Source organism: Podarcis raffonei, chromosome 1 (assembly GCF_027172205.1).
Source record: "Podarcis raffonei isolate rPodRaf1 chromosome 1, rPodRaf1.pri, whole genome shotgun sequence".
Taxonomy (NCBI): Eukaryota; Metazoa; Chordata; class Lepidosauria; order Squamata; family Lacertidae; genus Podarcis; species Podarcis raffonei.
Genome location: NC_070602.1, coordinates 96,778,260 through 96,791,655, shown reverse-complemented (window position 1 = coordinate 96,791,655; position 13,396 = coordinate 96,778,260). Strand labels below are relative to the sequence as shown.

Below are 13,396 nucleotides of genomic sequence, written 5' to 3'. Positions count from 1 at the left end.
CCAAGGAACCAGTTTTGTCGTTTCAACCCTTTCCCCTCCAAAAAGAATTGTCTTATATCTGGTTCTTTTCTCTCTCTCACTCCTCACCCTGCCATTAAATTGTGGGTGTGGTGGCTGGGAAAGAATACACGATCTGCAGTGCTGTAAGTGAGGAGGGAATATATAAACATGATCCTAATGTAGAACTGGGATGCGGGTGGCGCTGTGGTCTAAACCACTGAGCCTTGGGCTTGCTGATTGGAAGGTCGGCGGTTCGAATCCCCGCAGCGGGGTGAGCTCCTGTTGCTCAGTTCCTGCTCCTGCCCACCTAGCAGTTCAAAAGCATGTCAAAGTGCAAGTAGATAAATAAGTACCGCTCCAGAGGGAAGGTAAACGGCGTTTCTGGCACTGCTCTGGTTTCGCCAGAAGCGGCTTAGTCATGCTGGCCACATGACCAAGAAAAACTTTCTGTGGACAAACATTGGCTCCCTCGGCCAGTAAAGCGAGATGAGCGCCGCAACCCCAGAGTCGTTCACGACTGGACTTAACTGTCAGTGGCCCTTTACCTTTACCTTTTAATGTAGAGCTGGGGAAAATAACTGCACACCTGGCTACAGAATGCCACGTAGATTCCAGACGTCTGGAAAAGATTTGCTGCTCAAAGCCAAATAGAAATGATTGGCTGCTACTTTATACATCTGGAAGTATTCTTCCACGTACTGTGTAGCCAACTACTGTATAGTTGAGTAATGATGAGGATGCATGTGTGAACCAGCCAAAGTCCTTGAACTGCTTAAGTGCATTATGACTTCCCTATGCCATTTTGTATAGTGTCTCTTACATGCAAATGACTTTAAAAGGAAATTTAAATGTGCAGATGAATAGCAATAATAGTTTGCACTGACTCGGGACAATATGGGCTACCCTCTGAAAATTCATGCCATTGCTGCAATGCTGAGAGAAGAAGATAGTTGTGGTTGTGCTGTGTATTTAAACAAATGATTAAAAATCTTAACTAAATTCTATCTCCTTCATTGACAGCTATAAAGCAAGATGAAGTTGATGTTCAAGCATACATTGCCCGATCATTGATTGATGGCTTTGAAGGCCCAGCAGGTTACAGTCAAAGGTTTGGCCTACACCAAGTGAATTTTGAAGATGCAAACAGACAAAGGACACCCAAAGAATCTGCCTATTTCTTCTCCACCATTATTGAAAATAATGGATTTCCTAGCACGGTCTCAAGAAAATTTCTCCAGCTGCTCAGAAAGGATGTTTCCATACCTCCACGGCTGCCTAGTTTACCAGCTTCTGAAGTTCCTTCAAAGGCAAAGGTGGTTTGGGAGAAATTTTCAAAACAGACTGATTTGGAAAGAGACACGTATTTTTATGGCACCTTCCCAGAAGATTTTCTGTGGGGTGTTTCTACTGCTGCCTACCAAACTGAAGGAGGTTGGGATGCAGATGGGAAGGGACCTAGCATCTGGGATAATTTTACCCACATTCCAGGGAATGTTAAGAACAATGATACAGGAGATATAGCTTGCGACAGCTACAATAAAGTAGATGAAGATCTTTATCTGCTGAGAGCCTTAAGGGTAAACACCTATCGCTTCTCCCTGGCGTGGCCTCGGATCTTTCCAAATGGAAGAAACCATTCTATAAATAACTATGGTGTCAGTTATTACAACCGGCTGATTGATGGTTTGCTGGCCCAGAACATCACACCAATGGTCACTCTCCACCACTGGGATCTGCCCCAAGCTCTACAAGACATTGGTGGCTGGGAAAACCCTGTGATGGTTGAACTGTTTGATAGTTTTGCAGACTTTTGTTTTCAGGCATTTGGAGACAGGGTCAAGTTCTGGATTACTTTCAACGAACCTATTGCCATCTCTGTGCTAGGCTACGATACGGGATTATTCCCACCAAATGTAAAAGATAACCCGGGCAATGCATCCTACAGTGTTACTCATGCAATACTAAAGGCCCATGCAAGAGTTTACCACACCTATGACCAGAAATACAGAGAGAGTCAGAAAGGTGTGATCTCTCTGAGTCTCAACATGGATTGGGTTGAGCCAAAGACACTAAACGATCCTCGGGATGTAGAAGCTGCTGATCGCTACCTGCAGTTCATGGGAGGGTGGTTTGCACACCCAATTTTTAAGAACGGCGATTACCCAGATGCAATGAAGTGGAAAGTAGGGAACAGGAGTGAACTACAGAAACTACCATCTTCCCGGCTTCCAGGTTTCACACAAGAAGAGAAAGACTATATCAGGGGCACAGCCGATGTCTTCTGCCTGAATTATTACACTGCCGGAATTATAAAGCACAGCACCACCAGGCTGAAACCATATTCTTACGAGTATGATCAAGAACGAGTATTGGAGATTGACCCTTCTTGGCCTAGCTCAGCAATGGAAAATATGCGGGCAGTGCCCTGGGGGCTGCGTAGGCTGCTAAACTGGATCAAAGAGGAATATAGCAATCCTCCCATTTACATTACTGAGAACGGGGTTGGGCTAAAAGCCAAGTCTGATGTTGATGACACCAGCAGGATCTTCTATTACAAAACACACATTGATGAAGTTTTGAAAGGTAAAGATGTTGTAATAACCCAATAGATTGAGGTTGTCTAGTTTTAAGATAGGTAAAGGGACCCCTGACCATTAGGTCCAGTTGTGACCGACTCTGGGGTTGCGGCGCTCATCTCGCTTTATTGGCCGAGGGAGCTGGCGTACAGCTTCTGGGTCATGGGGCCAGGATGACAAAGCTGCTTCTGGCGAACCAGAGCAGTGCACAGAAACGCCATTTACCTTCCTGCCTATTTATCTACTTGCACTCTGATGTGCTTTCGAACTGCTAGGTTGGCAGGAGCAGGGACCAAGCAACAGGAGCTCACCACGTCACGGGGATTTGAACCGCCGACCTTCTGATCGGCAAGTCCTAGGCTCTGTGGTTTAACCCACAGCGCCACCCGCTTCCCTAGTTTTTAGTTTTTAGTTTTAAGATACTGGGTAAAAATACAAGTTTGCTCAATGTAATCAGCTAAATAATCAGTTAGAGATCTGTGTAGACTAGTTTTAGTTTTAGATTCTAGATCAGTCGTTCCCAAACTGCAGAGTGAGCACAAAATGCTTATAGGCCACAAGGCATCATTAAAAGAACTCTGTGAGTGCCAAATTAGACAACACACTGGTCACACCATTACCAGTTATGTGATTGGGTTTTTTAAAGTATATTGCTAGATCGAGGGTATTGATCCAGAGCACAAGAGAAGGTGGGTGGTTACAAGGGTTATAGCCTTCATGCTAGAGTCTGATTCACTCAAGGTTGTGCTCCTCCTGAAATTTACTTTACACACCCATGTTTTAACACTGAACCCAATTACCGTATTTTTCACACTATAGGACGCTCCCGACCACAGGACGCACCTTGTTTTAGAGGGGGAGAACAAGGGGGGGAATTATCCCCCTCTCTGCTCAGTGCCCCTTCAGCGAAGCGGCAGGAGAAACCCTTCCATTTCTCCTCCCACTTGGCTGGAGAGGCACTGCGCAGCTCTCCATCTCTGCTTTTTTTTTCTTCCATATTTCACCAAGAACACTTTTATTAAACATGAAAGATGCCAGGGTGGTAAAAAAAGAAAACACCAGAAAAACCTATGCTGCATTTTAAATTCCTCTTTGCAAAAGGGCTAAAGCAAGACATTTAAATGTCCCACCAGTGCAGAGATCCCTTTTAGTTTGTCCTGCTTCTCTTTATTTCAAGAAAAAGCAGAAGTGAAATTTAAAGCTGCTTGCATGGTTTAGGAGCACGTTTAAGGATTTCCTGATACCACCAGTTCTCAGCTCAGCTAAAAATAGTTTGCAAGAGCTTTGCGATCTCTGATAGCCTAGTATCTCTCTCTCCCCCTTTTTCGTAGTTCTTTTCCACATATAGGTTGTGGGGAGGATGTCGCCCTCCATATATTGTTGGGCTCCAGCTCCCACCAGCCAGCGGTGATGGGATTTGTAGCCCAGCAAGACCTGGAATGTCACAGCTTCGCCGTCCCTGATTTTGGTTTCGTTCCCACGTAAGCTAAGCGTGCCATCAAGTGCAGCTACAGTTGGATTGCTGCGCCTGAGGCTGCAACAGCCGGCACACTTATCTTGGGAGTGAGATTCCCTCAGCATCGCTGAGACTTGCTTCTGAGTAGACCAGAGAGGCTTGCCCTCTGGCCTCGCGAACTAAGCGCGAGCGCCATTGAGTTCAATAGGAACCTTCAACGCAGCACGCCTTTCCTCGGTGCAGCCCCGCACAGGATCTGCTTCCTCGTTCAGGTTTGCATCCTCCCCCAATGCAACAGCGGTGCAACCAGGAGCGGATCCCCCACCCCGGAAGAGCGTCCCTTCCCTCCCAAATTGGCCGTGTGCTCCAGAAAGGGGGGGGGGACGCACCACTTGCCCGCCTCACCCAGCCCGGACGGGGGCGGGCGGAGAATGTCAGCTTGAACAACTTTTTACTGGGCTCCCAGCGGCAGGCGGTTTGTTTGTTTTTTTAAAAAGCGACCTTTTCAACTGCAGCGTGGAGGAAGCGATAAATGGCCAGAAAGGGGAGGTGGCTGACGCGCTGCACTCCCCAGGCCGCCGCCGCCTGTCCTGCCTGTGCATCTCGCTCCACCCCACCACCGCTGCTACGGCCGCCGCGGAGGAAAGAGGCACCGGGACGCTGCAGCCCGGGACAAGGCACGGGGCCGAGACAGCTGCGTGGGGAACCTGGACGGCGCTCCTCCTCCTCCCCCCCTCTCGCTCTTCCTTTCCCCCCCAGAGCCCACTACCGCCGCTGCCGCAGCCACCACAGAGGAAAGAGGCACCGGGACGCTGCCGCCCGGGGCAAGGCAGGGGGCGAGACGGCTGCGCGGGGAACCTGGACGGTGCTCCCCCTCCTCCCCCTCTCTCGCTCTTCCTTTCTCCCCGTAGCCCGCGCTGCCGCCGCTGCCAGAGCAGCCGCGGAGGAAAGAGGCACTGGGATGCTGCCGCCCGGGGCAAGGCACGGGGCTGAGATGGCTGCATAGGGAACCTGGATGGCGCTCCTCCTCCTCCCCCTCTCTCGCTCTTCCTCTCTGCTGAAGCCAGGAGAGTCTTGCTCTCCCGGCTTCAGCAAAAGGAACCCGAAGCCTCCGGAGCACAGTGGGGCCTCCCGCTGTGTTCCGGAGGATTCAGGTGGCTATCCCTGAAGCCTGGAGAGCGAGAGGGGTCAGTGCGCACCGACCCCTCTCGCTCTCCAGGCTTCAGCGAAAGCCTGCATTCACTCCATAGGATGCACACAAATTCCCCCTTCATTTTTGGAGGGGAAAAAGTGCGTCCTATAGAGCGAAAAATACGGTAAATAGCTTTAAACATATTAGGCTACTTGTATTTATATTCTGATTGCTCTGAAACTGTTCTGAACCCCTCAGGCCTCCCTCTTTTCTCTACAAAATGTCTGGCTACAGGCCTCAAACCGTGGATTATCCAAACAGCTACACGTGAGGGTTGTTTCTGCTACATGCATTAAATTAGTCTGGTCATCCTCAGCCTTTGTGTCACAGAGTGTAATGGTAGAGTCAATAGCATTTTAATAAGTACAAAACATCATTAAAGTGTGCAGAAGTCATTTTTTCTTTCCTTTCTTGATAATGGTTTTTAATTATAGTTATAATAAATATAATTTTTGATCTTTCCTAAAGGTATATAATTCATAAGGTTTTTAGGAAAGCCTGGTTTGGGGATTTGCTATCCTTGAAAATGCATGACTATGAAGTAAGAGCTGAAACAAAATATTGTGCAGATTCCTTACACTTTTTTTTTTTTTTTTGCGCTTGTCAGCACCCATCTCCTCTTGTACTGGGAGAAAAAGGTGGTATGTAAATAAATACCATTATTTAAATAAATAAATAATGCTTGTGGAAAGGAAAGGGAGTAAGTCGGTGGGACTTGTGAATTGGCAAGGATTGACTATTAATATGCATGTGAACATATAATGGGTAACTAGTGTATTTTTTCACAATTCTACTTTCTTGCTCATCATTACATTAAGCAAGTGTTTCTTTCTGTTTTAGCCTACAAGCTGGACGGCGTGAACGTTCGTGGCTATGTTGCTTGGTCTTTCATGGATAGTTTTGAATGGTTAAATGGTTACGAGCCAAGATTCGGCCTTCACCAGGTTGATTTTGAAAATCCGAACAGGCCAAGAACTCCAAAACGTTCAGCGATATATTACGCTGGAATCATACGTCAAAATGGAATCCCTCTGGCAAAAGAGGAAGAATTCCTTTATGGAGAATTTCCGGAGAACTTTTATTGGAGTGTGGCATCAGCAGCATATCAGGTTAGGTCAGTTGGTCCCCACCTACCGGACCACTCAAAAATTGCAGAGCAGCTTAATGATTTTTCTGCTTGTGGTGAAAATTGCAATGCACTGTGCTAGATGCTGTATGATACTTAATTGTAGTTTAATTGCTTCTTTTGTTCCTTACCTGTCATATTTTATTGTACTGAAATTTGAATTCCGTAATATATAATTATATAAGAAATAAAAGGAGCAACAAGAAGCAATAAAAATGCAAATAAGGATTTAATGGCATGGATGTGCGAGTCTTCAACCACAGACTTGCCGTCATGCCGCAGACCACATGAATTAAACTCCAGGTTTAGGTAGTCTATTGGTAGACGGTCGCTTGTTTGGTGAAAGCTATCCTAAACCTTCGTTTTGTGAATAATATGCCAACTAAGCAAGCTGAATGCTGTCAGGCTTGGGGACCTTGATGATGGTGAATCACTAGGGTGAGAGCCAGGGTGCTGTAGTGGTTAGAGCTGCCTCCTCCTCCCTCCCCAAGCTGTTGCCCTCCAGATGTTTTGATCTACAATTCCCATCATCCCAGACCATTGGCCAGTCTGCTTGTGGCTGAGGAAGTTGTAGTCCAAAACATCTGAAGGGCGCCGTGTTGGGGAAGCCTGGATTAAAATGGTGGACTAAGGTTGGCGAGACCCTGGTTCAGATTCCTACTCAGCCGTGAAGCTCACTGGGCAACCTTTGCCTAGTCGCTCTCAGCCTAACCTACTTCCACAAGGTTGTTGTGAGGATAAAAACTGAGGCTGGGGCATGTATGTTGCCTTGAGCTAGGATACAAATGTGAGAAATGTTTGTTTCCTTAAAGATCGAAGGGGCATGGAGAGCAGATGGGAAAGGTCTCAGCATTTGGGACCAGTTTGCACATACGCCTTTGAAAATCAGCAACGATGAAAATGGAGATGTAGCTTGCGACAGCTACCACAAGATGGAGGCAGACTTGGCTATTCTGAAGGACCTCCAGGTGACTCATTATCGCTTTTCCATCTCCTGGACTCGCATTCTCCCCGATGGGACCACCAAGTACATAAATGAAGCTGGCCTGAAATACTATGAAAGGCTTGTGGATGCTCTTCTTGCAGCCAATATCCAGCCTCAGGTAAATGATTGGAGTTCTGCACTCAGGGGAACAGGTGTAACATATGTTATCAGTCTGATTTTTAATTAGATTATGTTTATCAGTGTTCACTGTAGAACCTGGCAATACCTTCAGTCCTCAGACATTTTCAATTAGCTTGTGTTAAATGGTCAGAGACCATTTCATAAAGGCTGACACAAATGCATGCTGCATTTTCTATAGTCTATATTTTCTGATATTCTAATCAGAGGAGTCACTTATGAGCTCTACCTATTTTAAACTTGTGCAGAAGATAATGTGGGCTCAGAGTGTTTATATAGGACTTAACAGTTATGAAATCTGCCTTGGTTTTTAAGAGAGCAGAAGCTGCAGTGTCTTTGCTCCAGAAATCTAAGTTTCTGCATTGGATTTCTTCCACGTATCCACAAGGAAGTAGAATAAACTTTTATCAGGAATTCATCTTCCACTCCCAAACTGTAGCCTTTTTCTGGACACCATTAGGCATGGCAGGTCCCATCTGTTACACCTTCCAGGTCATGCTGCAAGAACTCCTGAAATTCATCCCATATTGTACTCCTTTCTTGATTCTCACTTTCCTTGACTGAATGAGGGTTCAGGGAAAGGTGGAAAAGGGAGAACTGAAGATGCTACGTTCAAAGTCTTGATAGCCTTGTAAAAGGTGTTGCTAATCCTCACATGTTTTCTGGAAATAGTTTGCTTTCTGACCATCGCAATCTAGGAATTGTTGTTGAAGTTACATGTGGTAGTTCTGCATAAAATGGCTGACTGTGCCTAATAGTTAAATAATGGACAAGCTTCACATTTAGCTTTACTTTTGCATGCCCCCCCAATTGCATTGCCCCTGTTTCCTGCTACAATTTGATGGTTGGTTATTTTGACAAAATGGCAGATGTTTGTGAATGTCTTGTCTCCATCTCTAGGTAACTATGTACCACTGGGACCTCCCTCAGGCCCTTCAAGATGTTGGAGGGTGGGAAAATGAGACTATAATCCAGAAATTTAAAGATTACGCAGAGATCCTTTTCCAAAGATTTGGAGAGAAGGTGAAATTCTGGATAACCTTGAATGAGCCCTATGCCATTGCTAACATTGGTTACGGTTATGGAGTCTCAGCTCCAGGTAAGGTATAGGTTCTCATTGGCAAGAGCAATGCTCTGCAGAACCAAAGGACACTGATGATCTGAACTTGTGTGGTTATTTGTGAGAACACAGCTTTGTGATAGATGCCCAGTGAAAGTGGGAGACAATCTGATGCCGTTCTTGAAGGTGTCTCCTGGTTGAAAGCCAAATTGCCTAGAACTATTGAGAAACACTATCAAAATGCACCATTAATTGCTGCTTCATCTGAGTCCAGTGCTGCAGAATAACACACTTCCAATCATGTTGTCTTCTTAGGCATCTCTGCCAGACCAGGCCGAGCCCCTTACATAGTGGGCCACAACTTAATCAAGGCCCACGCAGAAGTCTGGCATCTTTACAATGAAACATACCGCCCAAAGCAAGGAGGATTGATCTCTCTTTCCATCAGCGTAGAGTGGGCTGAACCCACGAACCCTGCCAAGCAGGAGGACCTCGACGCTGCCAGGAGATATGTCCAGGTAATGTGATGACTCCACAGGGACCCACGTCTGTAGATTTTAGCCACACACCCTGCTTTCACTTCCTTAGGGCAGTGTCTGCGGTATAGCACCTTTGCCAGCTTTGCAGTAGCCAGGACTACACTAATGGGTATGTGATCTTCCAAACACATGAAGAAGCTATCAAGAACGTATGGACTAGCTCCTGAAAGTGTACCAGCCAGGCCCCCAGTCAATGCATAAATTATCAGTCTTGGTATGATTGGAGGTGTGTGTGTGTGTGTCTCCCTCTCCACATAGGGCTCCCGCCTATGGTGCCCAGATTGACCCACTTCTGTGCAGCTAAGCTGTGCATGCATACATCCTGCCTTGCAGGCCTTTTTCCACCTGGAGCAACGCTGTATTGCAAAGGCCAGGTGTGACCTAACACACTTGTCTTACAGAACTCCTTCACTGTCAGAGGCAGTAAACCTCTGTGTACCAGTTGCTGGGAAGAGTGCTATTGCACTCAGGTTCTGCTCACAGGTTTCCCTTTGGGGCTTCTATGGGGACAGAGTGCTGGACTAGGGGGGGGCTTTAGCCTCCTCTGGCAGGCTCTTGTATTAACTCTGCTTCAGAGACTCAGCAAAACAAGATGTCAATCCTTCTAAAGGACCCAAGGTGTTGATCCTTGGGCACCATATTTCATCTGAACACTCAAATCATAAAGTTGGCCACGATCCTGACCAGTCAGCTGCCATTGTTTGGATACCTTGGGGGGTGTTGCACTATCCTTTAAAAACAGACACTTGGAGACAGGGATGAGACTTTGCCTTTTGGGTCAGTCTGACGAACTGGTAATTATTGGTTCAGCCAAGAGACCTGTTGCCAAAGCATCCCTTTTTATTTCCCTGTTGTAGTTCTTTGCTGGTTGGTTTGCTCACCCTATCTTCAGAAACGGTGACTATAGTGAGGTGATGAAAAGGAGGATACAAGAGAGAAGTGCCGGCCAATCAAGGTAAGTGTCTGGCAGGACTAACTGCAGCAGCTGGACCACAACCACGGGCGGTCCATACTGTTAGCTCATGTCACTTAGAAGCAATTCTATCTAAATTGTTGAAATAAAAATAAACCACTCATTTTGAAGAGCCACCCTGGCTGTGCCCAAGAACAAATCTACCCTCCCCAAAGTAGTTTTCCTGTGCTGCTGTTTTCCTTCTGGTGTGCACTGCCCTCTTTGCTTAATGCCGCAGGCAATCAGCAGCTAAAGCACAGTTGTGACTAAACTCCCATTGAAACAAAACCACCCTATATTGAAAGTTCCTTCTCCTCCATACAGGGTACATTCAGAGCCTGTAATACTGTAGTACAGCAAGGGAGCAGGAAAGGGTGGTGATTGAGACAAAGCAGGGGACTAGTCTTTTAGAGTACCTGCTCTTTGAATAAGGTGAAGTACATGTGGTCATCATTACTGTTCATGTTAAAATTTCCAGCTACCAGCTGTTGCTTTTAAAAGCAGTACTTTTGCTCTGAATGACAGTGCCCTATTCTTTAAAAAAGTAAGTATGATAATAATTGAAGCTTTCCCTTTTGTTAAATGCATCTATGTGAGCCTCTCTTCCATTTTGTGTGTGTTGCAGACTCCCTGAATTTACTGAAAGTGAAAAGCAGAGGATTAAAGGCACCTTTGACTTCTTTGGTTTGAACCACTATACTACAGTATTGGCATCCAACTTAAACTATTCTTCTCTCTTTACATCCTACGATGCTGATAGGTAAGATGTGAGCATGACTTCATACTGCATCAAAGCATGCATACTTTTCTGGAATCTGTGCTTTCACTCTGTACCTAAAATAATATTGGTTGGGCTGGCTGCAGCTGATGGAAATTGTATACCAAAACATTTGGAGGGCATCAAGTTGGTGATCTACTAGAAAGTTTTAAGGCCGAGCATCCATTTTCCTCTCTAAACCCAGTGCATTGCACACTGCATCACACTTAAGCCCCCAACAGAAGAGGTTAAAGCTGACCAGTCTTCATGGTTGATGTCTAGCTGACTTTAATGGATCAATACAAATAATCTTTTCCCATATTATTATCATGTTCATTTTTGCAGGGGTGTTGCCTCTATAACAGACCGCAGCTGGCTGGGCTCTGGTTCCTTTTGGTTGAAGGTGACCCCCTTTGGCTTCAGGAGGCTCCTGAAGTGGATCAAGGAAGAATACAATGACCCACCTATTTATGTGACCGAGAATGGGATTTCAGAGCGTATAGATGGGGGATTCAATGATACTTGGAGAATACACTACTTAAGGAGCTACATCAATGAAGCTTTAAAAGGTATGTGGTTTCCTCTCCGCTTGGTTCCAAATCACCCTTCAAATGTTTGTGACACATGGATTAAAATTGATCTGTGATCCTCTGCCCTGCCCTGCATTGCTTGCAACAGAGTTGGTGGTAAGGCCCTTCTGTGGCTGTATCTGTATAGGGCTGGGCAGAAAGCAAGACTGGTTTCTAGTGTGGGAGTTAACATGTCTTCTGGAGCTGCCCCAGGACTTCCACTTTCTATTGACTTCAGGGGTGAAAGACTAGTCTGCAGAATCAAAACAGAATATGTTGCTTAATTCCCATTGACACAAGATCATACTCTTACTCCGGATTACGTCCTCTAAAATGGTTACCACTGTCTGCTTTCATTGTTGTCATCGCCAGTAAATATGAAGACGTGAGAAAAAATCCATTGACGACTTTTTGATCATCCAGATTGTGGATACAAAAGGAATTTGGGATTTTTAAGGTGCAGCGAATCTCTGTTAGGAATGGATACTTTATAAAGCACCTAGTGTTAATAAGGTGTCTTTGGTTTTCACTCCCTGTTGATCATTATAGTGTATGTATAGGGCTGCATTTTAAAACTTTTCCCCCCCGCCCCCTTAACAGGAATTGTACTTGATGGTGTTGATCTGCGAGGCTACACTGTATGGAGCCTGATGGATAATTTTGAATGGGCAGTGGGCTTTGCTGAAAGATTTGGGTTGTATTACACCAACTTTACAGACCCAAATCTATCCAGAATTCCAAAGGAGTCTTCAAAATATTATTCATCTATCATCCGGTGTAATGGCTTTCCAGATCCAGCCACTGGGCCTCATTTGTGCCTTGAGTCACAATCTGGAGGTAAGTAAATTACTAATTGAGGAGTTAGGAAAATCCATGAAGTGGTACAGTAAAAATAACCTAAATGTTTAAAACTTTTAACTTCGCTTTTATAGAAAACTTGCATATCGTGTTAATGACATCTGATTCTGGAAAGTAAGGTGGTATATGGTAACAGAAGTTGGCTGTGTAAAAAAAAATCTTTAGTGTAATGTCCTTAAATGATTTAGTCTAGATTTTTACAGAAAAGTTGCCCGAATGGCCAGATGTATTCTGGAAGGCTGGAGAAGCAAGTAAAAAAGATTTAAATGAGAGGTTATCAGAAGGTACTCCCTGCTCATAGTGTCATTCATGTGAATTTCACTTACATTTCTAGGTACTACTATGGCGCCAACAAGCAGCACTACTTGGCCTATCGACAATTCAGCCATGAAGGTGAAGTTTTTGGGACTGGACTTGACTTTGTCTAATGCAGAAGTAGGCCTTTATGTGCTCTTTTCCCTATTCTTAATGTCTGTGCTAGGCATTGCTCTTTTTTCATATCTATATAGAAAAAGGACCAAAAAAGCCAGCCAAAAAAGTTTTTAAATATTGCAGCTTGCATTTAATTAGTTTATCATGCGATAGTTTTTTCTCCTGCCCATGTTTAGAACAGACACACAATTATTTTAATCAGTGCTTTTTTTCTAGAAAAAATAGGTGCCGGTACTCAGCATGAAGTTGTTACAGTATGTGCTATACTTTTTAAACAACACGAAGAGGTGCTGGTACTGCGTACCCTTGAATACTCCCCGAAAAAAAGCACTGATTTTAATACCTATTGTTGACATTAATATTTTTATTGCTTGAATTGTTATGTGCAGTTCACCCTGGGAATAAGGGGTGGGGACAATTTTAAAATAAATGAACAAGTTGATAACATATTGCAAAGTGTCAAGTTGGTATCAGAGAACTTCTGAATAAGGAACATACAGACTTCTTTTTTTGAAAACCTTTATTGAATGCTCTGAGATTAAAAACTACCAGTATAGTCTTGTAGTTGCAGAAGCACTAAAGGGGGGAAAAATAAGTTATCCAATTTGCAAGGTATTATGCTTCTGCTAGTCAGACTCTCTTGTTTTAATCTGGGCTTCCGATTTGTTCCAAGATTTATATAGATTAAAAAGTGCCTTCAGATGACAACAGGGCTTGTTAGTATGAAACTCTGAAAGCTGATGGAAGATGGGGATT

The 13,396-nt window shown here is 44.8% G+C and overlaps 1 protein-coding gene across 2 annotated transcripts in view; it reads left to right on the top strand.

Annotated features, from left to right (window-relative positions):
• LCT (lactase) overlaps window positions 1-13,396 on the top strand; it is a 41,686-nt gene that overhangs the window by 12,270 nt on the left and 16,020 nt on the right. Inside the window, exons 8-17 of one of the 2 annotated variants that reach the window (XM_053405637.1) lie at window positions 1,021-2,583; window positions 6,065-6,333; window positions 7,163-7,453; window positions 8,374-8,572; window positions 8,849-9,051; window positions 9,930-10,027; window positions 10,650-10,784; window positions 11,127-11,350; window positions 11,951-12,187; window positions 12,543-12,643. In XM_053405637.1, the coding sequence (XP_053261612.1) occupies window positions 1,021-2,583; window positions 6,065-6,333; window positions 7,163-7,453; window positions 8,374-8,572; window positions 8,849-9,051; window positions 9,930-10,027; window positions 10,650-10,784; window positions 11,127-11,350; window positions 11,951-12,187; window positions 12,543-12,643 (3,320 nt within the window). Of the gene's footprint in view, window positions 1-1,020; window positions 2,584-6,064; window positions 6,334-7,162; window positions 7,454-8,373; window positions 8,573-8,848; window positions 9,052-9,929; window positions 10,028-10,649; window positions 10,785-11,126; window positions 11,351-11,950; window positions 12,188-12,542; window positions 13,090-13,396 lie in introns of those variants that run through there. The other variant, XM_053405626.1, reaches the window with a different exon arrangement.